General features: G+C 43.6%; 1 protein-coding gene across 2 annotated transcripts in view; it reads left to right on the top strand.

The window, feature by feature from the left end:
- The window catches only part of WDTC1 (WD and tetratricopeptide repeats 1), a 64,716-nt gene that overhangs the window by 32,937 nt on the left and 6,237 nt on the right, over positions 1-25,542 (top strand). For both annotated transcript variants that reach the window (XM_004377064.2, XM_023732079.1), the window contains 9 exons: positions 13,413-13,459; positions 13,888-13,999; positions 16,839-17,026; positions 18,690-18,872; positions 19,686-19,780; positions 20,194-20,309; positions 21,936-22,011; positions 22,623-22,731; positions 23,525-23,698. In XM_004377064.2, the coding sequence (XP_004377121.1) occupies positions 13,413-13,459; positions 13,888-13,999; positions 16,839-17,026; positions 18,690-18,872; positions 19,686-19,780; positions 20,194-20,309; positions 21,936-22,011; positions 22,623-22,731; positions 23,525-23,698 (1,100 nt within the window). The remainder of the gene's footprint in view (positions 1-13,412; positions 13,460-13,887; positions 14,000-16,838; positions 17,027-18,689; positions 18,873-19,685; positions 19,781-20,193; positions 20,310-21,935; positions 22,012-22,622; positions 22,732-23,524; positions 23,699-25,542) is intronic.

Genomic DNA, 25,542 nt, shown 5'->3' with positions numbered 1-25,542 from the left:
AACATAAAGAAAACAAAAATCCTCACAACTGGACCAATAAGCAACATCATGATAAATGGAGAAAAGATTGAAGTTGTCAAGGATTTTGTTTTACTTGAATTCACAATCAACACCCACAGAAGCAGCAGTCAAGAAATCAAAAAACACATTGCATTGGAGAAATCTGCTGCAAAAGACCTCTTTAAAGTATTGAAAAGCAAAGATGTCACCTTGAGGACAAAGGTGCACCTGACTCAAGCCATGGTGTTTTCAATCGCCTCATGTGCACAAGAATTGACGCCTTTGAACTGTGGTGTTGGAGAAGAATATTGAATATACCATGGACTGCCAAAAGAACAAACAAATCTGTCTTGGAAGAAGTACGACCAGAGTGCTCCTTGGAAGCAAGGATTGTGAGAGTACATCTCACACATTTTGGACATGTTATCAGGAGGAATCAGTCCCTGGAGAAGGACATCATGCTTAGTAAAGTAGAGGGTCAGCAAAAAAGAGGAAGACCCTCAACTAGATGAATTGACATTCTCAATCTCCTTTTCTGAGTTATCCCTCTCTGTTTAACATAAACTCACTGCCCCCTAAGTTTCCTGTCTTATCTTTCAAGTTGCTGTTGTCAGTTTGATCCCATATAGATAGATCTTAAAAGAGCATAATGCTCAGGGCAAACATTCTTTACTAGTTAAGCTAAATTATTGTTTGGTTTTAAGAAGACTTAAACCAGGAGATATTTTTGGTTTAAGTTTTCAAGATTCTTTTAGGGAAATAGTTTCAGGGGTTTGTCCGGCCTCCATGGCTCCAGAAAGTCTGGAGTCCATGAGAATTTTAAATTCTGTTCTACATTTTCCCCCTTTTGATCAAGATTCTTCTATAGAATCTTTGATCAAAATGTTCTGTAGTGGTAGCTGGGTACCATCCAGTTCTTCTGGTCTAATAGCAAAGAAGGCAGTTGTTCATGGAGGCGGTTAGGCACACATTCCATTTCTTTCTCCTATTCCTGACTCTGCTTCCTCTGTTGCTCTAGGTGAGTAGAGACCAATTGTCACGCCTTGGATGGCCACTTACAAGCTTTTAAGACCCCAGGTACTACACAACAAACTAGAAGGTAGAACAGAAGCACTAAACACGTTATTAGGCCAGTTAACTGGAATGTCCTATGAAACCATGACCCTAAGCCTCCAAACCAAGGAGCCAAATCCCATGAGGTGTTTCGTTATACATAAGCAGCCTGAGCAGTTATTCTTTTTTTTTTTTCCACTGTTGTAAATCTATCTATCACACAACTTTTGCCAATTTGACTTTTTACAGGGGTACAACTTATTGACAGCAATTACATTAATCATCTGTGCAACCGTAGTCTTTAATCAATGCAATTTTTCCATCACCATAAACCAAAACTCAGTACTCCATAAGCAATAACCCCCCTTTCCCCTTCCCTTCTGCCCCTGGTAACCACTAAGAAACTTCAGTCTCTATACATTTACCTGCTTTTTGTCTTTTTATGTAAGTGAGGTCATACAATATTTGCTGTTTTGTGATTGACTTATTTCCTTCAGCATAATGCCTTCAAGCTCCATCCGTATTGTAGCATGTTTCAAGACTTCATTTCTCTTACTGGCTAAGTAGTGTTCCATTGTATGTATGTACCACATTTTGTTTATCCATTCATGCATTGATAGGTATTTAGGGTGTTCCCACCTTTTGGCTATTGTGAATAGTGCTGCAGTGAGCATTGTTGTACAAGTATCTGTTTGAATATCTGCTTTCAAGTCTTTTGGGTATATACCTAGGAGTGGAATTGCTGGGTCATATGGTAGTTCTAGTTTTAGTTTTTTGAGGAACTGCTACACTATTTTCTACAACGGCTGTACCATTTGGTATTCCCAGCAATGGTTAAGGTTCCAGTTTCCCCTCATCCTTGCCAACATTTGTTGTTTTCTGTTTTGCTTTGTTTTATTTTGTTAGTCTTAGCAATCCTAAAACCAAACCCATTGTCGAGTCAGTTCCAACTCATAGCAACCCTATAGGACAGAGTAGAACTGCCTCGTAGGGTTTCCAAGGCTGTAATCTTTACGGAAGCCGACTGCCACATCTGTCTCCCGCAGAGCGGCTGGTGGGTTCGAACCACTAACCTTTTGGTTAGCAGCCTAGCGCTTAACCACTGCACCACCAGGACTCCTTAGCCATCCTTGTGGGAGTGAAATGGTGTCTCATTATGGTTTTGATTTGCATCTCCCTGATGACTGATGACATTGAGCATCTTTTCATGTGTTTGGTGGCCATTTGACTGTCTTCTTGTGAAATGTCTATTCAAATCTTTTGTCCATTTTATGATTGGGTTGTTTGTCTTTTTGTTGTTAAGTTGTTGAAGTATTATATATATTTAGGTCATTTTAACAATTTTTTACATGTACAATTAAGTGACATTGTGTTCATCAGCCATCACCATTATTCATTTCCAATTTTTTTCATCACCCTTAATAGAAGCTCAGTGTACCCTAGGCAATCATTCTGTTTTTGTTTTTGTTTTTTATTGTGGTGAAAATAGATATACCAAATATTAGCCCATTCAATAATTTCTACTTGTAAAATTCCGTGATATTGATTATATTCTTAATATTGTACAGCCATTATCACTATCCTTTTCTGAGTTATTCCACCACCATTAACATAAACTCAATGCTCCCTAAGCAAAAACTCCTCTTTCCCTCTCCCTCCCACCCCTGATAACCACTAACAATCATTGTTTTCTATATATTTGCTTGTCTCGTATGTACCTCTTTTTAATAAAGTTTTATTGGAACACAACCACACTCATTCGTTTATGTGTATTGTCTGTGGCTGCTTTCATGCTTCAACAGCAGAATTGAGTAGTTGTGACAGAGACTATATGGCTTGCAAAACCTAAAACATTTACTATCTGTCCCTTTTCCAGAAAAAATTAGCCAACCTCTGCTTTAGATGATGGTGTGAGCTCATGCCCTGAGTTCACAAATATTAAGTGCCTACTATATTCCAGGAATATTCTAGACACTGGGAGATGACTGTAACGGTAAAGAGTACTAACACAGTTCCTGGCCTCTGCTTACCTCCCTGATCTCCTCTTGCCCTACTCTGTCCCCTTCATCACTATGCTTTAGCCACATTGACTGTCATTCTGTTTCTTCAGCATACCAAGCCTATTCCCACCTTTGAGTTTGTTCTTCCCTATGCCTGGAATGCTTTTCTCTCAGATCTTTGTATAACTTGCTCCTTCTCAGCACTCAAATTTCACCTCAGATATCACTTCCACAGAGAGACTTTTCCTAAACAGTATACCTAAAGTGGAGCCCTGGTGGCGCAGTGGTTAAGAGCTTGTCTCCTAACCAAAGGTTGGCAGTTCAAATCCACCAGCCACTCCTTGGAAACCCTACAGTGCAATTCTACTCTGTCCTGTAGGGTCGCTATGAGTGGGAACTAACTCGATGGCAATGGGTTTGTTTGCTTTTTTTTAATACCTAAAGTATATCCCTCCACCTCAGGTGCTTCTTTCTCCCACCACCGTGTTTTACTTTCTTCATAGCATTTTGTAATCACTATCTGAACTCATGTTACTGATTCATATGTTTATTTCCCCACTACCACCACTAGAGTTCTCTGACTGTCTTATGACCGCAATAGCCTTTGCATAGAGGAGTGCCTAGCAAATAGTAGGTGCTCAAGTAATTGTTAAAAGATTGAATGAATAAAGAGAGCTTGCAGCGATAGACAGCAAACATAGGCTCAGTATAAGGAAAAGCTTCCTAATATGAATAATAGATGTTGACTGGCCCCACCATACTTATTAATACTTGGAATTTTGGCTAAAACAGATAGAAGTCAAAATATATTTAATATAGCTTTTTTTCATGACTTCTAGGAGAATTTTTCTTTCCCCAACAGTCATAGTTCACATCAGGCTATGCCAGAAGTCTTAAGTTATCATGGCGCAATGGAAGGAACACATTTGGATTTGATTTCTAATCCTGCCACTCAGCTGTCAAAGTGACTGCTTGAAATGCTTTACAAATATTGACTTATTTCCACAATAACCTTATGAGGTTATATATAATTATTATCTCCTTTTTTACAGATGTAGAACCGAGGCACAGAGAGATTAAAGAATTTGCTCAAGGAAACAGAGCTTGTACGCGTGAAACAACATTTATTGTACTTTATGAGCAATTTAATCTATTTTCAAGGGTAATTATTCGAAGAGTTTAGAACAGGGCCTGGCACATAGTAAGCTAAGTTTTAGCTATTAGTACTATTACTGCCCCATATAGCAATTCTTAGGTACACCGAAGTTTGAAAAACCACTGAACTAGCTTAAAAAAGGAACAAAAGATAAAATTTACGAAGACGTCTGGACAGTAAAACTATCTGCTTTTAAGATAACTATCAAATCATTAAGTGAATGGAGAATGAGTGAAGACTTCTAAAGGGTTTTTGTTTACCTGCAGGACTTATTCCATTCTATTATAATATTATCCTTAATTAACCTTAATACATATGTCTTAGTTATCTAGTGCTGCTATAACAGAAATACCACAAGTAGATGGCTTTAACAAACAGAAATGTATTTTCTCGTAGTTTAGGAGCCTGAATTCAGAGCGCCAGCTCTAGGGGAAGGCTTTCTGTCTCTGTCAGCTCTGAAGGAAGGTCCTTGTGTCTTCTGAGATTCTGCTCCTGGACAGTCTTCATGTGGCTTGGCATCTCTCTTTCCCTGTCTCTGCTTGCTAGCTTTCCTTTAATCTCTTTTATATCTCAAAAAAGAGTGACTCAAGGTACACCCTACACTAATCCTGTCTCATTAACATAACAAATACAACCCATTCCCAAATGGGATTATAACCACAGCATAGAGGATAGGATTTACCACGCATATTTTTGGGGGACATAATTCAATCCATAGCAACATGCTAATTGATACATGTATTGTGAAGCTTAAATAAATTGTTATAAGTAAAAGCTTAGCACCTACTTTAGCATGTAGGAGGTGATCAATTAATGTTTGTTAGATTTTAATCCAAATCTTGCTTGACCAGACTCGTGTTCATGCTCTTGTTTAAGTTGTAGAGAAACGCATAGCCATCTGCCTCCTATCTTTCCTAGTTGTCATTTCTTGTTAATGCATCACTGAACAGTTGTAGCTCTCATGCTCTTTGTCATTGACCTTTAGGCCCATTATACAAAGGTTTAGGTCTGAAGTCAGCAGGTCAGTTAAACATATGTATGATGAATCTCACTGGATTGCAATTAAGATAGGGTCCTTACGTGTAGTTATGAAAACTGAACCACAAGCTTTGTCTCCAAGCCAGAGAGTGCTTTGTTCGTAAGGCAGATGTCCTCTCTTTTTCTGGGTTTGTTTGGTACCTCTCTCCTTTATTATGGTAGAACTTGGTTCCATGTTGCCATAAACATGGACCTATCTATGTTTATCCTGTTTATTCCCTTTCTCGGTACCATTTACATATTGGGTGTTGAATAAATTCTTAATGAGCTGTCTGTTTGGTCAGGGCTTGGAGTAGCAATTTAATAGCTACAGAAATAGCCTTTCTGGAAAAGTAGATAAATAGGAAGGAATCCAGTTTTTCAAGGGTTGTACCCGTTGTGAGTATCCTCACCATTGTGGAAGGGTCTTTGATAGCAGGATCTGGAAGGAACACACATAGGTTGGTGAGAGACGACAACTGAGAATTAGTTCCAGGGATGGGAACCAGCATTTACCAAGGTGTGCTAGGTACCTTACCTATATTACATTATTTGATCTTCACAGCAGTCTTGTCAAATTGGCATTATTATCATATTGTTATTATATATTATACTATATTATTATATATTATATTATCATATTATGAATTTCATTTCATAAATGAAAAATCTGAGGCCCTGGAAATTATAAGTGACTGCCCGTATAGCTAGAAAGAGGCCAAGACAGAGATGAACCCAGACGGCTCCTTCAATTTACAGTTCTGCCTCCCACTAACTAGCCTCTCAGATCCTCAGTTTCCTCTTGTAAAAATAAATTTGGACAAAAAAATCTCCAGTTCTTGTGGTTATACCAGGACACATGTTTATTTGCAGACTTCCTAGGCTCTTTTATTCTCTTATGCAGTGGGTTGCAGCTTTTTCCCCTGGAAAGAATGACTTTACCTTTCGCCTGTTGTTGTTGTGTTGTTAGGAGCCGGCAAGTCGGTTCTGACTCATAGCGACCCTGTGTACAACAGAACGAAACACTGACTGGTCCTGTGCCATCCTCACAATCCTTGTTAAGCTTGATCTTATTGTTGCAGCCACTGTGCCAGCCCATCTCATTGAGGGTCTTCCTCTTTTTTGTTGACCCTTTACCAAGCATGATGTCCTTCTCCAGGAACTGGTCCCTCCTGATAACATGTCCACAGTACGTGAGATGAATTCTCACCATCCTTGCTTCTAAGGAGCATTCTGACTGAATGTTTCCCCTTATAGACCTTACGTTTTAATAGATTGCTGTCTACTAAATTGTATTTATTAATAATGTGTCCCATTTTAAAATACTTTTCACACCATAACTGCTCATCAGAGCTCCTGAGCAGCATGAGCTATACCTCGGGCTACAACACAGAGTTGGTATATTTCCAGTCAAATGCAAAACAAACCAAGAAACAGCAAACAGAAAACCACGTGGCATTGTGCCTAGTCTGGGCTGCCCAGTCGCCTGTCAATGTTCTTTTCCCACTGGACTTTTTAAATACACTGACTCATCCAAATTGGAACTAATGTAAATGTGCAATGCTAAAACCAAAAACCAAACCCATTGCTGTCGAGTCTATTCTGTCTCATAGTGACCCTATAGGACAGGGTAGAACTGCCCCCATAGAGTTTCCAAAGAGTGCCTGTGGATTCGGACTGCCGACCTTTTGGTTAGCAGCTGTAGCTCTTAACCACTACACCAGCAGGGTTTCCATTCAGCCCTAAGGGAAAGGTAAATAAATATGGTTTATCCCTTGGAGGAATATTCTATAGCCATTTGAAGTGGTGCTTATAAGGAGGTCTTAATAACATGAGGGGAAACTAATGTTATAATTTTGGAGAAGACAGGCGAAAAGCAGGCTACAAAACCACATATCAGCTTTTTGAGGACAGCAGATGTGTCTCCCTGAGCCCAGTACAGTGCTGGCACATAGCAGAAGTTTGACTTTTAAGAGAGACAGTATGGACTGAAAAAAGGCAGTGTGACATCATGGTTAAGAATCAAGCTCTGGAATCTGTCAAACATAGGTCCATATTCTAGCTCCATTGTTATTAACTCAGTATGGGACCTTAGGTGCATTAACCTTTTGCCCTCAGTTTCATCTTCTGAAAAATGGGGATAATAATCGCATTTCCATCTTAAGGTAGTTGTAAAGATTAACTAAAAGCATATGTAAGGGGCACAGTATTGTCCCTGGCACATGGTGAGATAGTGTTCAATATATATTAGCTACTTCTATCGTTATTATTGAGCCCTGGTGGTGCAGTAGTTAAGCACTTGGCTATTAATCAAAAGGTTGACTGTTCGAACCCACCAGCTGCTCCACGGGAGGAAGATGTGGCAGTCTGCTTCCATCTGCTTCCATAAAGATTACAGCCTTGGAAACCCTATGGGGCAGTTCTACCCTGTACTATAGGGTTGCTATAAGTTGGAATCGACTTGACGACAGTAGGTTTGGTTTATTGCTATTATTAAGATATTTTTTCTTTCTTTCTTTTTTAATTAACTTTTTTAAAAACGTTTTATTGTGCTTTAGGTGAAAGTTTACATAGTAAATTAGTTTCCCATTCAATAGTTCATACACAAATTGTCCCGTGACATTTGTTGCAATCCCCACAATATGTCAACACTCTCCCCATTTCTACCCTGAGTTCCCCGTTTCTGTTCATCCAGTTTCCCTGCCCCTTCCTGCCTTCTCATCTTTGCTTTTGGGCAAATGTTGCCCTATGAGTTCTCATATAGTTGACTGTTCTAAGGAGTACCTTCCTCAGGGGTGTATTGTTTAGTTTATAGGCCTGTCTATTATTTGGCTGAAAGGTGATCTCCGGGAATGGCTTCAGTTCCGCACTAGAAGGGTGTCTTAGGACTATAGTCTTGGTAGTCAGTCAGACCAGTAAGTCTGGTCTTTTTTATCAGTTTGGACTTTGTTCTACATTTTTCTCCCACTCTAACTGGGACCTTCTATTGTGTTCCTGATCAGAGCAGTAGGTAGTTGTAGCTGGGCACCATCTAGTTCTTCTGGTCTCGGTCTAGTGGAGGCTGTGGTTCATGTGGGCTGTTAGTCCTTTGGACTAATAGAATTTCAACCCTTTGTCAAAGATCAGTTGTCCACAGGTAGATGGAGTTACTTCTGGGTTCTCAAGTCTGTCGCATTGGTCTATATGTCTGTTGTTGTATCAGTACCAGGCTGTTTTGACTATCATAGCTGTATTGTAGGTTCTGAGTTTGGGAAGTGTGAGTCCTCTTACTTTGTTTTTCTTCCTCATTAATGCTGTATTTATCTGGGGCCTCTTTCCTTTCCATATAAAGTTGGAAATAATTTTTCCATTTCCTTAAAGAATGTTGTTGGAATTTGGATCTGGATTACATTATATCTATAGATCACTTTTGGTAGTATTGACATTTTCATGTTGCTAAGTCTTCCTGTCCATGAGCATGGTATGTTTTTCCATTTATGTAGGTCTCTTCTGGTTTCTTGCAGTAGTGTTTTGTAGTTTTCTTTGTGTAAGTCTTTTACGTCCCTGGTTAGATTTATTCTTAAGTATTTTGTCTTTTGTGGAGGGCGATTGTAAATGGTATTGTTTTCCCGATTTCCTTTTTGGAGTTCTCTTTGTTAGTGTAGAGGAATCCAACTGATTTTTGTATGTTGTTTCTTTCTTTCTTTATTGAAGTATAATTTACATAAAATAAAATGCACACATCTCAAGTGTTGAGTTAGATAAGTTTTGACAATTGCGTAACTACCACCCAAAACAGGATATAAAATACTTCCATCACCCCAGAAAGTTCTCATGGCACCCTTTTCCAGCCAATCCTACAATCCAGTAAATACCCCATAGCTACCAATTTGTAGCTTCTGTCTCCATTGATTAGTTTTGCCTGTTCTTGTAAGGAGCCCTGGTGGCAAAGTGATTAAGAGCTGGCCTGCTAACCAAAAGGTTGGCAGTTTGAATCCACCAGCTGCTCCTTGGAAACCCTATCGGGCAGTTCTTCTCTGTCTGATAGGATCGCTATGAGTCGAAATCGACTCAACAGCAACAGGTTTGGTTTGGTACTTAGTGTAAATGGAATTATATAGTATAAATTCTTTTGTGTCTGGCTTCTTTCACTTAGCATAACATTACTGAATTTCATACTTATTGTATGTATCTGTAGTTCATCCCTTTTTATTGCTGAGTAGTACTCCATTGGATGGTTGTACTATAGTTTGTTTATCCATTCTCCTGCTGATGACTATTTAGGTTATTTCCAGTTTTGGACTTTTAGAAATAAAGCAGCTATGAATATTCTTATATGGACAGATGCTTTCATTTCTCTTGAGTAAATACGTAGGAATGAAATTGCTGAGTCGTAGGGTAGATATAAACTTTTGTCAGAAACTGCCAAACTGTTCTCTAAGGTAATTGTAGTGGTGAGATCTCTTTTTAATGCAGGTGGGAGCAAGGGTGGCATGTGAAGTAGTCTAGCACAGCCAAAGAAGTATTTTGGAGTCATATTGACCTGGCTTCTCATCTGGGCTCTGGTGTTTACAATTTGTGTGATCTTAGACAAGTTATTTAATATCTCTGAGCTTTCATCTTATCTGTAAAAGGGAGTGATAATGAGATCATGTATATAAATATCTAGCATTCTACCTAGCAGTGGCATACCAAGGTGAGGCCGCTGTTGCAGTTTTAAAGAATTGAAAAGCAATAATAAAACCAACTGAAAATCGCTTTGCTTCTTCTCATCATCCTGTGCATACAATTCTAAGCAATATCAGTGATAAAATACTTCTCCCTGCTGTCTCCTCCTCCCATACACCATGCTATCTAGCAAATTATAGGGACTTATAATAAATAGTAATTATAATCAATATTTAATAAAATTAAGTAGGAACCAAGGGCTAGGTTGTAATTTGGAACTTAAGAGAGATTTGGACCTTTTGTTGCAGGTTCTTTACCTGTGCACTTCCTGTTTCCTCCAGTTCCCTGGTTTACAAGGCTCACCCTAAGTGGAAACATTTCCAAGACTTCAGGGAGACACACAAGAGGTGTATTGTTCTCTAGGAGCCACCTCTAAACAGTCCCTCCTCTCAATTCCATAAAAGTTTGAGCTTTCCTCCCCTTCCTTTTTACCCACCTTTTAATTCAGATATGTCATAAGCACATTTTCTGCCATTGTATTCTTCAGTATCATTATAGATCGTGTATCTACCTCTGCTGCACCCAAGTCAGCCTTATTTATCAAAGACAAAAAAATTCCTCTTAAACACTCTGTGCCTAGTAACGTAGGTTCCCAAACACATGTTCTAACTTGCAGATCCATTTATTATCTTTTCTGTCAATTGTTACTTTGTGGGCAGTTTTGTAGACCCTAGTCTAACCTTTCTTTCTATACTTTCTCCAACTCACCTGCCTGTTAGCTATATCTTAACATGTAAAAATGAATCACAAGTATCGTATTTGTTCACCGTGGCCCCTGACTTCTGTATTTTGGATGAGTTATTGATTTGAGGGCAAATACCGTAGACAAATACAGTCATTCAAGAAGCATTGATGCAGTTCTCAGGTAGTACTTAAGAGCCTAAGTTTTTGAGTTAAAATCCTGCTTCCTCTCCATGTTAGCTATGCTACCTTAGGCAGGTTGCCAAACCTCTCTGAACATTGTTTTTTTAATCTGTGAAATGAGTAATGATACCTATCTCTTAAATGAGATAATGGATGTGGAGTACTGTATTAGTTTCCTATTGCTGTCATAACACATTAGCACAAATTTAGTGGCTTAAAACAACACAAATTAGTTATCTTAGAATTCTGTAGATCAGAAGTCTGACAAGGGGTTTCACCAGGCTAAAGTCAAGGTATTGTCAGGGCTGTGTTTCTTCTGGAGGCCTAGTGAGAATCTATTTCCTTGCCATTCTCAGCTTCTGGAGGCTTCCCATATTCCTTAGCTCCCCTTCCCCCATCATCAGAGCCAGCAATAATGGTCGAGTCTTTTTCTGCCTTCACTCTCTGGTTCTCTGCAACTGAGAAAGGCTCTGCAATTTTAAATATACATGTGATTAGATTGGGCCCACATGGATAACCAGGATAATCTCCCTATCTCAAAGTCCTTAACTTTAATCACATCTGCAAAGTCCCTTTTGCCACCTAAGGTAACATATTCACAGGTTCTGAGGATTAGGGCATGAACATCTTTGGGGGGCCGTTATTCTGCCCACCACAAGTGCTTATCCCTGTGTGTACCTCTTGGTAAGCTCTCTGTAAGTGACAGTAATTCAAGGCCCTCAGTGTTCTGGGAGATTCCGAGATGAAAATATGACCCTTAGGCACAAGTAGGAAAATGAGAGCGCTGAGGACAGAAGAGATTCTGACCCAGAGCCATCTGTGGGGTTTTAACCTAGTGCCGCAGAAAAGTGAGAGGCCTCAGGTTAGCAAGTGATCTGGCAAGTTTGAACAGAGTGAATGTGTCAGTAATGTATGGAAGTAGAGAACCTGAAAATAAATTAGTTTTAATCCAGATGAGAATCTTTACAGGACAAAGGGTAAATAAGAGAGAAGGAGAAGCCAGAGGGAACACCTTTTCTGACGAGACAGTCGGGGGATTAGATTTGTTCACATCTCAATTCTTCCCGCTAGTCCCACTAGATTCGTTTGTTCATTCAGGCAACAGATCCATACCAGGCACTGTACCTGACCTTGGGGATGCCATAAACACGATACATAAGCCTGCTTTCTCAGGGCTCATTGTTATGGAAGAAAACAACCATGGCAATACAGCCATAATACAGTGTGACAGTGGGAGCCCATAGGAAGGGTGCACCTCCCTCCCAAACATGCAGGACATAGAGGAAGTTGCCTATAAGCTGAGACCTGAAGAATGAGTTTGAGTTTATCACTTAGGATGCTTTGAGCTGCAAGTAACAGCCCAACTCAAATTTCTTAAGCAGTAATGAGCTGGGTAGCTCACTTAACTGGACAGGCGTCGAGGCGGGTTACTCTGTGGTCACTCTGTCTCCATTTCTCTGTGATTCCCTCAGCTGGGCTGGCCTCTGTATATTGGTTTCACCCTCAGGCTGGCTTCCCTCATGGTGGCAGAATGTGTGTAGCAATTGCAGGTGTCACATCAGTACACCCAGCATCCAGAGGAAGAAAAACATCTCTTCCATAAATTCTCTCCTAAGAATAAGAAAACTCCTTTTCTGGAAGCTGTCAGAAACCATTCCCCTTGCATCTGTTCCGGGTCACAGTCTCATTTCTGAACCAATCCCTGTGACCATAGGGATGCCACATTCTATTTGGCCTAGGCCTGAACCTGTCACTGTGGCAGGGACATTAGGTTCACCCTTCTGGTCTGCTTTGGGGCAGGGAAATAATTAAATGAAAACCAAAATGTTGTTAGGAATGAGGGAGGATAAGGAGTCAGAAAGAACAGTATGTAGGAATGCCTAGTGACTTATTCTCTCCTTCAACCAAGCAAAACTCCTTTCTGCCCCTTCATACCTTATGCTTATTCTGTTTCCTCATAACTCTAGCTTTGCCATGAGCCTTCAGGATTTCTCTCTGTGCATGTTTTTGACTTCAGCATCTGCTGCTAAGTTGTTCCTCAATTTAGATCCCCAAGATCAAGATTTAGGTCCAATTACATTACTGTACCAGGCTCCACCTACTTGAAGTAAGCTCCAGATGATCAGAGACTTGGTTTTGTGTACTACTGTACCCCCAGCATCTGAACAGTGCCTGGCGTGCAGTGGGTACTTATTAAATATATAAATAAATGTAAGATCAGCCTTCCAGTTAATTGGCTACCCTTGGTTCAGATGCTCCCCTGGGCAAATTATCTGTGGCTGAGGGGATGTCCCCTCTAGTGGTAGGAACAGAAGTTTATCTGGCTCTCACTTTCACTACTTGCTATTGTCTGAGCTTCAGTTTACTTTTCTTCAAAATGGAGTCAAAGAAACCTACACTTTATGGCTCAGAATCAAGTGAGATCATGAATATGAAAGTACTTTATATATTGTAAGATGCTAGGCAGTTTAATTCAACTCTGGTCACTCATATGCACCTGGGAGAGATTGAAATAGAAAGGCCGGTTTAGCTGTTCAGTCCTATTTCTCGATGTTGAGTTCCCCAGGAGAACCTTTAACCAACTCTTTTCTTGTTCCTTCCATTTGCTCCTCCAGGGCCACTCAGGATGTGTGAACTGTCTGGAATGGAATGAGAAAGGAGAGTAAGTATGAGCTAGAACACCTAGAGGGTTCTGGAGGAGGGAGTGAGAAGGCTAGGAAAAGAGAATTTTCATTCCTCTTAGTAGATTTAAGAAAAGAATGGACCCAAATGAAAAGAAACTCTGTTTTCCTATGTTCCTAAAATTAGTCCATAATTTCAACCCATAAACAATTAATCCCAGGTGGATGGAGGGTTGGATGACCATCCCTACCTTGCTTTTTTGACAAGCCATTGTGTTTAAGAAATATTGGGAAATTCCCAGAACAAAATAGAAGAGAATCAACTAATGTTTACAAGATAACCTTTAATTCTGTGACATCTGCCATCCTTTAAGGTCTTTGTGGCCTAACTCCTTATCAGTGTCAATGTGGGATGGGGGAAGGGGCCCGGGAACTTGATGAGAGATCAGAACTCCTCATCTGCTTGCAGCTTGTTGGCTTCTGGTTCCGATGACCAGCACACAATTGTGTGGGACCCGCTGCACCACAAGAAGCTGCTCTCCATGCACACAGGACACACTGCAAATATCTTCTCTGTCAAGGTGAGCAGGATAAGCCATAGAGCAAGTGAAAGGGTTAACTGTGTGGTGGGCATGGTCGTGTTTGTATATGTGTGTCCCATGTACCCCCTGGAGTCAGACACTCTTTGGATCTGAGCATTTGATGGTGACTCCTGAAACCCCATCTTTTTTCCATGCTCTGCTTCCTCCCTTAAAGCCAAGAAGCCAACTCTGAATGTATATTTGTGTGGGTGGTGGTGGTGGGGGTTATTATGGTTTTGCATGAATTTCGATAGCAGGCAGATCTGGATTTGACCTCTTATCTGCCTCTTGGAAGCTGTGTGAACTGGGCAAATCACCTACCTCTCTGAGCCTGTTTTCTCATCTGTAGAAAGGAAGTAGCAGTTCACAGGATTGATATTACAGTGCAGTGAGATAATTGATTAAAAAAGCACCTGGCACAGGTGCTTTTAACTGTTCTACCTTTCTGTAGGGAATGAGTCTGCTGGTTTGTTGGTGGAGGAGAGTTGAGCTGAGGAAAGGTGGGAAGGAGACTTGACAAATATCTTCAGACCTTTGAAGCCCTATTACATGGAAGTGATACAAGACTTGTCCATTATGGTCCCAGAGAACAGAACTAAGACTAGTAGCTCTAAGTCCACAGAAGCAAATGTAGGCCTGATGTAGGAAAGCACTGTCTAATGTTTAGAGCTATTTGAAGAAGATGGAGTGGGCCCTCTGGGTCCTAGCATTGAGGTGTTCCACTTACTGGGGAACTTCATCTACCAGGTGAAAGGTTGGAGGAAATGACCTTTAAGGACCTTCGAAGCTCTGAGATTTTGATAATGGATATATGTGTGAGAATGAGGCTGTCCTTTGGAAAACCTCATTAATCTAATAAATATTTTCCTAGTTATTATCAGGAGGAACTACAAGATACCTGAACAAGAGGGTAGATTAGAGAGCTCAAAACCTGCTCGTTTCCCTAAACCCTGCCTCTTTCCCAAGCTCAGATTCTCATCTCCTATTCCAGGGACCAATCCTAGATAAATTTCTGTGGTTGCTACTTGTCTTAAAACAAGTTATCCCCTTTTAGAAACAGAACAATGCTGATTGACCTCCTTCATGAGCAACAGAGATTTCTTTCTGCCCCTACAAGGTTTTAGGCCCAGTTTGAGTCTGTAGAGTCAGATCTGGGGAAGGGACCTAAGACATCAGTTTGGCATAACAGAGCACAAAACATTGAGTTCAGAGACCACTGTTTGATGATGGTCTTGATACTCCCTAACAGTAAGACCTTGGGCAAGGCATATGTTCACAGACCGTCAGCTTCCTCTATTGCAAGAAAAATACGGAGAATTCTCTCTCCAGGTGGTAGAACTACACTACAAATATATTTAACCCACACGCTCCCCCTGGTGGCAACTACAGGGTGTTGTGAGTATGGCAGCAGCCACAGGCCCTTGGTGAAGACTCACCTTGTTTATTTCTGCTGTGCATGGAGTATATACTGTTTCCAGATAGGATTAAAGACTTGGTTGTTCCTGAAAATGATTAAATTCTGTCTACTCCATCTAGCCCTTGTCCTGATGAGCCATTAGAGAAGCATATGGGGAAAGAGTAATTGTTGCTCTTGTGTGAACATTTAAAGTCAAGTGGGACTTTAGCTGCTTAAATGCAGAATAATGCCCTACCATCACCACTGAGCCTGGTGGGCTGGGATGAACCCTTCTTCCTCAAGGTCTGACGTTTGGGCTGTTTCCAGTGTTTACTAGTATAAAGAGCACTGCTCTGAGCATTCCTAACTGGTCCCTTTTTTCTTTTTGGAATATTTCCTTGCGGCACAAGTCTCAGAAGTGGGAGTTTTAGGTCAAAAGATAGAAATAGTTTTATCTTTGTTACCTACTACCAGATTGTTTTCCAGAAACATTTGAACCAATTTAAAACACTCATTCCCTTAAAACATTGAAAATCCTTTTCATTTTAAGACCAATTTATTACTTAGTCCCCAGATGATTAGATAGTCATTGTGAGGCAACATGGCATATGAGAGTCCAAAGACTTGGGTTTGAACACAGTCTTGCTGAATGTTAATGCTGAACCTCAGTTTTTAATGGGGTTGTTTTAAGTATCAGGAGTCTTTGAGTGGTGCAAACAGTTAATGTGCTTAGCTGCCAACCAAAAAGTTGGAAGTGTAAGTTCACCCAGAGGTGCCTTAGAAGAAACTCCTGGTGATCTACTTCCAAAAAATCAGCCATTGAAAACTCTATGGAGCACATTTTTATTCTGACACACATCGATTGCCATGAGTTTGAATTGACTTGACGGCAACTGGTAACTGTTTTAAATATCAGTATGATAAAGTACCCAGCCCTGGCGTCTAGCCAGGTAAATGCTTACTAAATGGTGACAGCTCTGATTGCCATTCCTTCAGTTCTTACTTGGGGAAGAGTCAGAGAAAAAGGGTTTCTCAGGTAGTCCAATTGGCATAGGTCAGGACAACTCTGGCAAAGTAATGTGTCCAGATTTTGACCTTTAGGCCTATAGGCTCTTGCTCAGGGTCCAGACGATTTTTAGAGAATTGTCGTACATGAGCCTATATTCTTATCTGACATGGAGAGGGAAAGGGGGTGCTGATATCCAGGCTAGTCTCCTGACCTGGCCAACCCTACCCTTTAAAACCAAACCAAACCCATTGCCGTCGAGTCGGTTCCTACTCATAGCAACCCTGTAGGACAGAGTAGAACTGCCCCATAGGGTTTCCAAGAAGCAACTGGTGGATTTGAACTGCTTTAGCAGCCAAGCTCTTAACCACTATGCCACCAGGGTTCCGCCCTACCCTTACTGCCCCCCAATCCCTTCTCTAATCTCTCCTGAGTAGTTCCTGCCTCACGCTGGGGACCGCATCTTGATCACGGGGGCAGCTGACTCCAAGGTGCATGTCCATGACCTGACAGTAAAAGAGACGATTCACATGTTTGGAGACCACACAAACCGGGTGAAACGCATCGCCACGGCGCCAATGTGGCCTAACACATTCTGGAGTGCCGCTGAAGATGGGCTTATCCGGTAAGGGCCAAGGCATCAAGTGGGCCCGGTGCTTCCTTGCTCCTGTATCCCACCTGTCCATACTACTTCCTTACACAGGTCTGGCTCCTTCCTGTCAGCAGAGTTCCAGTCTCATTTGTCTGCCCAGGGCAGTTGTCTGTATACAGACTCAGCTGGGAACATATGAATACCCCACCCTCACCTTCCCCCTCTTACCCTCTTCTGCTCTACATCCAAGCCCACTGGCCGTCTTACCAGTTCAGATGCACTAGGGTCTCTGCCTCCTCTGGGCTTTCACATTTGCTATTCTTCTGCCTGGAATTTTCTGCCCCCAGCTCTTTCCATGTCTCTTTTTCACTCTAAGGATATCAGCATGAGAGTCATCTCTTCAGCAGCACCTTCTCTGACCACCCCATTTAAAGTAGACCCAACATTATTCTTTGTCTCAGCACACTAATTGTATCCACTGTAACACTAACCACCGTCTGTAGTGATTTTATTTACTTTTTCGTCTGTATCCCCCACTGAATAGTTAACTCTCTTAGAGCATCTCCATGTCTGTCTAGTTCTTGATTGTGTCCCTAGAGCCAGCACAGTGCCTTGCATATAGAGGCACTTAATATAGTCTCTTGAACACTTGGTCAATGGGCATATACCTGGGAGGGGGAGAGCCAGCCAGAAATGGTAAAGTAGACTATCACCTTTTCCAGAATATACACTGTGTGGTCACACCTTTGCCTCTGTTTACCGTCATCCTGGAATGATCTCATTCCCTTTCTTAAACTCCTACCCTCAGATATGACCTTAGAACTTGTTCCTTATCTCCCCAAACTGCTGTAATTGCCTCCCTTGTGTTCCCACAGGACTTTGTGCAGTCTTCCCTATTATGAAATAGGAGAAGTATCTAAGTCATATATAAAGTATAACACAGTAGTGAGAAGCAGGGCACTGGTGTCAGACAAACCTGGGGTCAGGTCCTGGCTCTGTCACTTAGTGTTTGACTGGGGAAAGTCACTTCACCACAGAATCTCAGTTTCCTTATCTGTAAAATGGGAATAATCATAGTATCTCCCTCATTGGCCTGAGCATTAAAATTGAGATAGTGCGTGTAAAACCTTAGTATAATACTTGGAAGACACAAAGCACTTGGTCAGTGATAGGCCAGACTGTATGTTTGACTTGTTGACCTTGACTGACCACACTGTGCCGAGGCCAGCTAGTAGAAGCTGAGCATCCAGGGAATTGGATGGAATCCTAACCACTTAGGCACAGTCAGACAAGGCAACCTAGCAGAATGTGAAGGTCCTAAACGGGGCCTTCCAGAGTAGGACAGGATTTGGATGGCCAAGGAAAGCAGAGAGGACTCATTGGCTTGAGCAGAGTTTGTGAAACCAAAATGAAGACCAAACGCATTGCTGTCAAGTTGATTCCAACTCATAGCAACCCTATGGGGCAGTTCTACTCTGTTCTGTAGAGTTGCTATGAGTCAAAATCGACTCAACGACAACAGGTAAACAGTTCCTGGCACATAATGGGCACTCAAGAAATGGGAGTGATTTTTTACATTCTTACAGCTTACAAACAGGTCCAAAGCCCCTCCCAATCCCCTTGCATGACAAGGCCTTGTTTTCTCCCCTGTCTTCCACACAAGGACCAATTTCCTTAACTTTGTCCTCTCTCACAGCCAGTATGACCTGCGGGAAAACAGCAAACACTCGGAGGTGCTGATTGACCTGACAGAATACTGTGGCCAGCTGGTGGAGGCCAAATGCCTCACTGTCAACCCCCAGGACAACAATTGCCTGGCAGTAGGGGCCAGTGGGCCCTTCGTGAGGCTCTATGACATTCGCATGATCCATAACCACAGGTATGAATAGCTCAGCCTCCTGTGTAGCAGCCCCCCGCCTTGAGACGGTTGGGGCTGCGGCCAGGACAGTGACTCAATGGACGTGAGCCACTGGGGTCTGCCACCCCTTTGCCTCATTGCCATGCCCTCTTCTTTTTGAGGTGTTTTTTTGTTTGTTTGTTTCGCTGTTTAATTGTGTGACTAGAAAAAAAGATTAATCCATGCTCGATTTGGAAAATATGAAAAATATAATAAAGAAATTACTTATAATCCCATTGCCTAAAAAATCACTGTATATAAAATTTCCTGCTAGTCCTTTTGCTGTTAGTGCTATGAATGTTTGTACAGAGTTGTCTTGTACATGTAGTTTCTTCATATATTTAATTCTTTTTTTTTTTTTTTTTAAACAAAAGCATACTCAGAATCTACACAGAAGTCCCAGAACTGAGCAACTCCTCCAGCCTGGGCTTTTAATGGACTCTTGGGACAAAAGCAGGAATATCTGGCCTGCTTTCCTTTCATTTATGGGTTTAGGGGATCATGGCTGCTCTCACATACTTGGAGGGGGCATTGAGCCTTAGCTTTCTCATCTGTAAAATGGGGATAGTAGGGTGGTCCTAAGGACCAAGACAGGTTATAGGACCTACTCTGTAAAGCACTGTAACATATGTGTCCACAGCTGTCTAGTTAGTGGACCTTTGTTCAGGCAAGGAAGGAAGGTACCTCCTGTGTCTCCCAGGGATACAAACTTAGGTTTTCCTCTGGGGAGTGTGGTCTTGTTTAGCTAGGGGTCGTGCTAGGGGTTATAACCTATATGGTTTACCTTCCTACCAGAAAGAGCATGAAGCAGAGCCCTTCAGCAGGTGTGCACACCTTCTGTGACCGGCAGAAGCCCCTCCCGGATGGTGCAGCCCAGTATTACGTAGCAGGTAGGGCTCAGCCCAGCTCTGGCCCCAAACTCTTGGCTGCATGCTTGACTCTTTCTGGGGTGGTGCAGGGAGTCAGCATAGCATGGTGGTCAAGAGCAAGGGTTATACAGTCAGACAGACCTGGGTGTCAGTCCTGGCTCTGCCACTGGCCAGTTGTGTGACCTTTGGCAAATTACTTAACTTTTCTGAGCCTTAGTTTCTTTTCTGTAAAACGGGGTTGTAATGACTAAATGAAATAAAACATATAAAGCAATTGGCCTAGGGCATATATAAGGGCTCATTATTTGTAGCCGCTATTATGATCAAGATTATTGCTATCATCATCAATAAAGCTCACTTCATGCAGCCTCCTGCCCCTTTGGTGGGGACTGGGATTCTCACAGTAGGGTGGATGGGCTGCTTGCTCCTTGCAGGTCACCTGCCAGTGAAGCTACCTGACTACAACAACCGGCTGAGAGTGCTGGTCGCCACCTACGTGACGTTCAGCCCCAATGGCACAGAGCTGCTGGTCAACATGGGAGGGGAGCAGGTAGGTATGGCTGCCAAAGGTGGCTCTGGCTCACCATCACTCCATATCCTGCAGCCAGGGCTACACACCCACCTCCACTGCCATGAGGTAGACAAGAAGCAACAGCCTCATTGTGAATTCACATTACTATGAAATGTGGGAGTGACAGTAGCATTATTGGGATTCTCACAGAGGTACCCTGGCCTGGTTTTTTTTAATGCTGGCTTGCTGTTTACTAGCGCTGCACTGTGACTTTGAACAAGTCTCTTCATTTTTCTGAGCTTCAGTTTACTCATTTCTAAAACGGTATCATTACTATCAGGGTGGTGAAGTTTAGAGAAAAAATGTCTGTGACATACCCAGCATGCAGTGCCTGGCATATGTTAGGTGGTTATTAAATGGTAGCACTTGATTAGTGGTGATTATGAATAAGTCAGAACAAAGCACACTAATCTTGTTTTACACCCATGACAGCGATAGATATGCAGGTACAGGTGTCCCAAGTTAGAAGGCATAGGAGAGTTGATATGAAAGTGGCTGCATGTTCCTGTGGTCTCGAGAGTCCCAGCCACGTGGGTTTTGGCTCTTGTGTCTGGACATTGCCCAGGGCTGAGAGAGAACCTAGGAGAAGTCTCGGGGGCTCAAAGCATGCAACCAGGCCGCGGTTTAGGGCCAGCTTTGGGAGGTACTCTTTGATAACAGCAGGTGCTAAACCTTTTGTTGGTGTACTTTCAGTCAGGATATTTAGTCGTTCACTCTACAAACACTTACTGAGCACTTACTCTGGGACTAAACAAGGGGGACAAATGTGAACTGTGATCTACCCGCAGGCTGACAGGGGCAACATGGCAAGTGAAACAGTTGGTGACATTACAAAGGTGTGATTATATATGAAAGAAATGGGGTGGAGAATAGATGAGTGCCTGAGTTCAGAATAGGGTTCCAGCTTCAACGAGCCAAGCTGTCCCCTGGCCTGAAGGCAGCATAGGGATCAGAGGAGAGGCAGTCTAGCACAGTGGTTAGGAGCCAGGATCTGGTATCATACACACCTGAGTTTGGGTTCTGGCTGTGCCATATGCGGCTTCGATACCCTGGATAAATTACTTAAAACTCTTCATCTTTATAGAAGGGTGAGGATAGTAGTGCCTTTTTAGGGGGTGGTTTATAAATTACATAAAGCACTTAACAGAGTTCTTGGAACAAAGTAAGTGTTCAGTAAATGTTCATTCATAATAAATAATACTTATTTACTGAGAGGTAACTAGCAGTGTTACTTTGGGCAAGTCACTCCCCATCTGAGGCATCAGTTTTCCCATCTGTAAAATGAGGCGTTTGGTTTTGTGACCTCTGAGGACCTTTCCAACTTAAACATGTGATTCTAGTTAATGACAGTATTTCAAGCAAGGATTTGGGCAGATTAGATAGCCCACCCTGAGGGCCAGGAGCTGGGAAGGTTTTCCTGCCTGAGGTTTCCTCCCTGGAAACCCCTCCTGTCCTGGCTTGATGGCCCAGAAGCCCCCGGCTGCATGCTTAATACTCACTGTGCTCCAAGACTCTGGTTCTTAAGAGCCACCAAGGCCTTGCTGGTGGTCAAACCACATTCTTACCTCACAGTCTCCGTCTCTTTTCCTGGCCCCTCAACTCTAGGTCTATTTGTTTGACCTGACGTATAAGCAGCGGCCGTACACTTTCCTCTTGCCTAGAAAATGCCACTCGTCAGGGGGTAAGTTCAGGGCTTAGCCCTTCTCTGTTAGGGTATCTCTGCTGACATGAGGTTGGGGAGCCTGGATGCGTGCTAGATCTCCTGAGAAGCCTGGCCCTTACCCTGGACTGTGGCTGTGATCTTCCATAAAGGACAGATTCTCTGAAACAACACTGTCTGTACAGTAAGAAGGAAGATCATAACAGGCTATTGAGATCTGTCAAAGAGGTTTGCATCACAATCCTTTTCATTTCCCTCTGAAAAGACAGGTGCTTTCCATGGCTTACTCTTGAGGGCCTGAAGTAGTTGCCCTTCCCCTTCTCTGCCTGGCTCAGTCTCCTCCCTGACTCTTCTTAGGACCTATAGTTATTTTAGGCACCCACTCACCCCCACCCCCAGCTAAAGATAATGCCAAGTAGAAGCTGTGTCCCTTACCAGCCAGCAGAGGGCGCACAGGCTTTTCTTTATGCCATTGCCTGGTGGTCTGTCAGAGCCTGCTTTCCGGGAATGGATCTTACCCACAGAGAATAGCCCCACAATGGAACCAACACCCTGTGATGGAAGCTGGAGGGCTGCCAAGGGGGAAATGTAGACTCCTCCTGAGCTGTTCCCTTCTCCGCACCCTCTGCCAGAAGTCCAGAATGGCAAAATGTCCACCAATGGTGTGTCCAATGGAGTGTCCAACGGCCTGCACCTTCACAGCAATGGCTTCCGGCTTCCAGAAAATAGAGGACATATCAGGTGAGGCCAGCCTGACTTGCACAGCCTCCTAGCCCCAGTTACACCCTATGGATTGGAGAGAGGGGCATGTCCTGTAAGCCCCTGCCTAGGCACGCCTCCCAGAGGGTGGGGACTGGAGAAGAGAGGCTGCTACAAGGTGACTAGTACTCCCAATAGGCTTCTACCTGGTAGGACCCCAGTCATCCTCAGACTGACGCTCTGGTCCCTTGGTACCAGTAGCTGGGGTCAGGGCCCAGGGCTAGCTGCCACTTAGCACTGAGCTCTCTCCAAAAGGGATTTCACGCAGATGCCCCTTCCTCATTATATTATTTTCCATCCCATATGCATATTCTTGCCAGGCCCTGTGCTGGGCTTTGGATATAGGAATGATTCAGAGATGCTCAAATTCTCTAGCTCTTGAGAGAAACAGAGAATTCTCTATAGAAAGATCCATAGGAGGGACTTGGGTGATCATAAGGTTCAGCTCAGCATGGAGGCAGGTTGCTGGGACAGGTGGTATCAGCTGCTATCATGCCCAGGAGTTTGATTAAGAATTGCCTTAAACTTGTCCAGGGCAGCTTTATTTCTGCCCCTCTGTTTTTTCTCTGGCCCCATCAGCAAGAGTGTCTAGAATCATGCCTATTACCTATCACAGTAACCTAGGCCGGGGACAGCAGTGGTCCCCTCTTCTAGAGGGCAGTGCAGATCCCAGGAGCCAAGAAAACCTGGGGGGTCCTCAGGCAGGGGCTACAAACTTCCTCAGGCTACCCTAACCTCCCTTGGCTGCCCTAACTTGTCTCTGCTTCCTCCACAGCCCCCAGGTAGAGCTGCCTCCATACCTGGAGCGTGTGAAACAGCAAGCCAATGAGGCTTTTGCTTGTCAGCAGTGGACCCAGGCAATTCAGCTTTACAGCAAGGCTGTGCAGAGGGCCCCTCACAATGCCATGCTCTACGGGAACCGAGCTGCTGCCTACATGAAGCGCAAGTGGTAAGTGGACACTGCCGAGCAGGCCGAGGCCCAGGATGATGGACAAAGCAACTGGACCAAAACGCAGTGGGCTGATGGAGCTGAAGTTGCTGAGGCATTCAGCGAGGGTAGCAGTAACATTCTGCTGTCTCTTAGGGTTTCTTAGGCCTGCCTGGGCCCCTCCTTCCTGCCTCCAAGCTGAAGTGGGCAAGTACCTAACCCATTAATCAGGAAGTCTCAAGTACCAAGGAAGCTCACAGTTAAATGGAACAGAGACATGTTCACAAGTAGTTCCAATATGGTCCTGTGGCCACTGGGAAATAGGAGCTGAGAGAATGATGGGTAGTTCCGATTGTAGTAGAATTGAGCCTTGAATTGGTCATTGAAGGAGCATTGGAATGTTCGGTGAATTCAGTTGGTATCTGTCTGAAATGATTCTGAAGCTCCTTGTCCCTTGGGCTTGCTTTCTTGTTCTCTTAGACCCTTTGGACCAAGCACAAGCAAGATCCTAGAGGTCTAAAGCTGGCTGTGGGTCATGCTGGGGTATGGTGGCTGGTGGTAAAGGAGTGGGTTCATATCCTGATAAACCCCTCATCTTTGAAGGGTATCAGGGCCCCAGCCCTTCTGCCTGCAGTACCAGCAGGCAGGCAGGCAGGCAGACCCCCATCCCCCAGGCAGGGCCAGGACTAGAGATGGATAGAGCTGGGCCCACAGCCATTTCTGCTCCGTCTGGCATCCGTCAGCTCTGCCCAGACAGACAGGACAGCTGGTGTGCCATCGTCTGGCTGCAACCAGGCAGGCCAAAGAGGGAAGCTTAAGAAACCCACCCAAGTTAGCAGGGGTAGTGGGTGGGGGTTTGGGAAGATGCTACTCCCGCAGGCCTTAGCCCAGGCATCAGAAGTTTGCCAAGGGCTCAGGTGCAGCCAAAACCAGGAGATGACTGCTTTGGGGCCATCTTGAAGTGTTTGGCCTCTCTGTCCCAGCAATTGTGTAGAATGCAGTGATCCTCGTCTAGGCTCTAGCCTGCGAGCCCAGCTTCACTCCTGCATCCTTGCTGAGAGAGGCTGATGATTTCCCAATCCATGTGTGCCCTCCACATGTTCTCTGAACTCCTGCTATGTGCTAGGGACATAAAGTTCTGTCACTCTGGGTTTCTGTGCTCCAGAGTGCCCAGCCTCTGGACAGGGGATAAAGACATAGACACAGTGCAGCATAAAAGAGGCAGGAAGCAGTAAGCCTTGTGAGTGGTTCAGGTAGAGTGCTATGGGCATTAAGAAAAGTTGGGTTGCTTTAGCTGGGGATCAGCGAAGCATCAGGAAGATGTGTCTGAATGGGCTTTAAGTGTGGGCAGGCTTAGACAAGGAGACGGAGTGGGAGAGGACTGTGGGGGAAGGACATTCCAGGGATATGAAACAGTATGAACAAAGGCATGGGGGTGGGGGACTGACTGAAGAGCTTGTTTGCAGAACAACAAATCCATTTGGCTGGAGCAGAGGGTTCAGGAAGGGACTGGCAGGAGATGAGTCTGTGAGGTAGCCTGGGGCCGGCCTGGGAAGGGCTTAGAATGCAGAGCCGGTGGCGTTTGGCCTTGATTCAGGGGATGATGGGCAGCTACTGAAGAGTTTTGAGCAGGAGAGGGCTGTGATGAGGGCTGTCCTTTCAGGGAGATTGATCTGGCAGCGAGTCTAGGATGGGTGAGCCCTGGGGCCAGCCTGCTCTCTCACCATCCTCACATGCCTGCCAGCGACCCCTAGAATGTCACATTCTGTCCCAAGCCAGTCTCCCCAGGGCTGCCATCTGCTCCTGGACGCAGCGGGAGCTGTCACCCCTGGCTCCTGGCTGGTTTCAGGTCGGCTCCCTCTCCC

This window comes from Trichechus manatus, unplaced genomic scaffold (genome assembly GCF_000243295.1).
Source record: "Trichechus manatus latirostris isolate Lorelei unplaced genomic scaffold, TriManLat1.0 scaffold00048, whole genome shotgun sequence".
NCBI classification, from domain to species: Eukaryota; Metazoa; Chordata; class Mammalia; order Sirenia; family Trichechidae; genus Trichechus; species Trichechus manatus.
The sequence above is the reverse complement of the archived record's forward strand: the minus strand, read 5'-3'. Positions and strand labels throughout refer to the sequence as shown.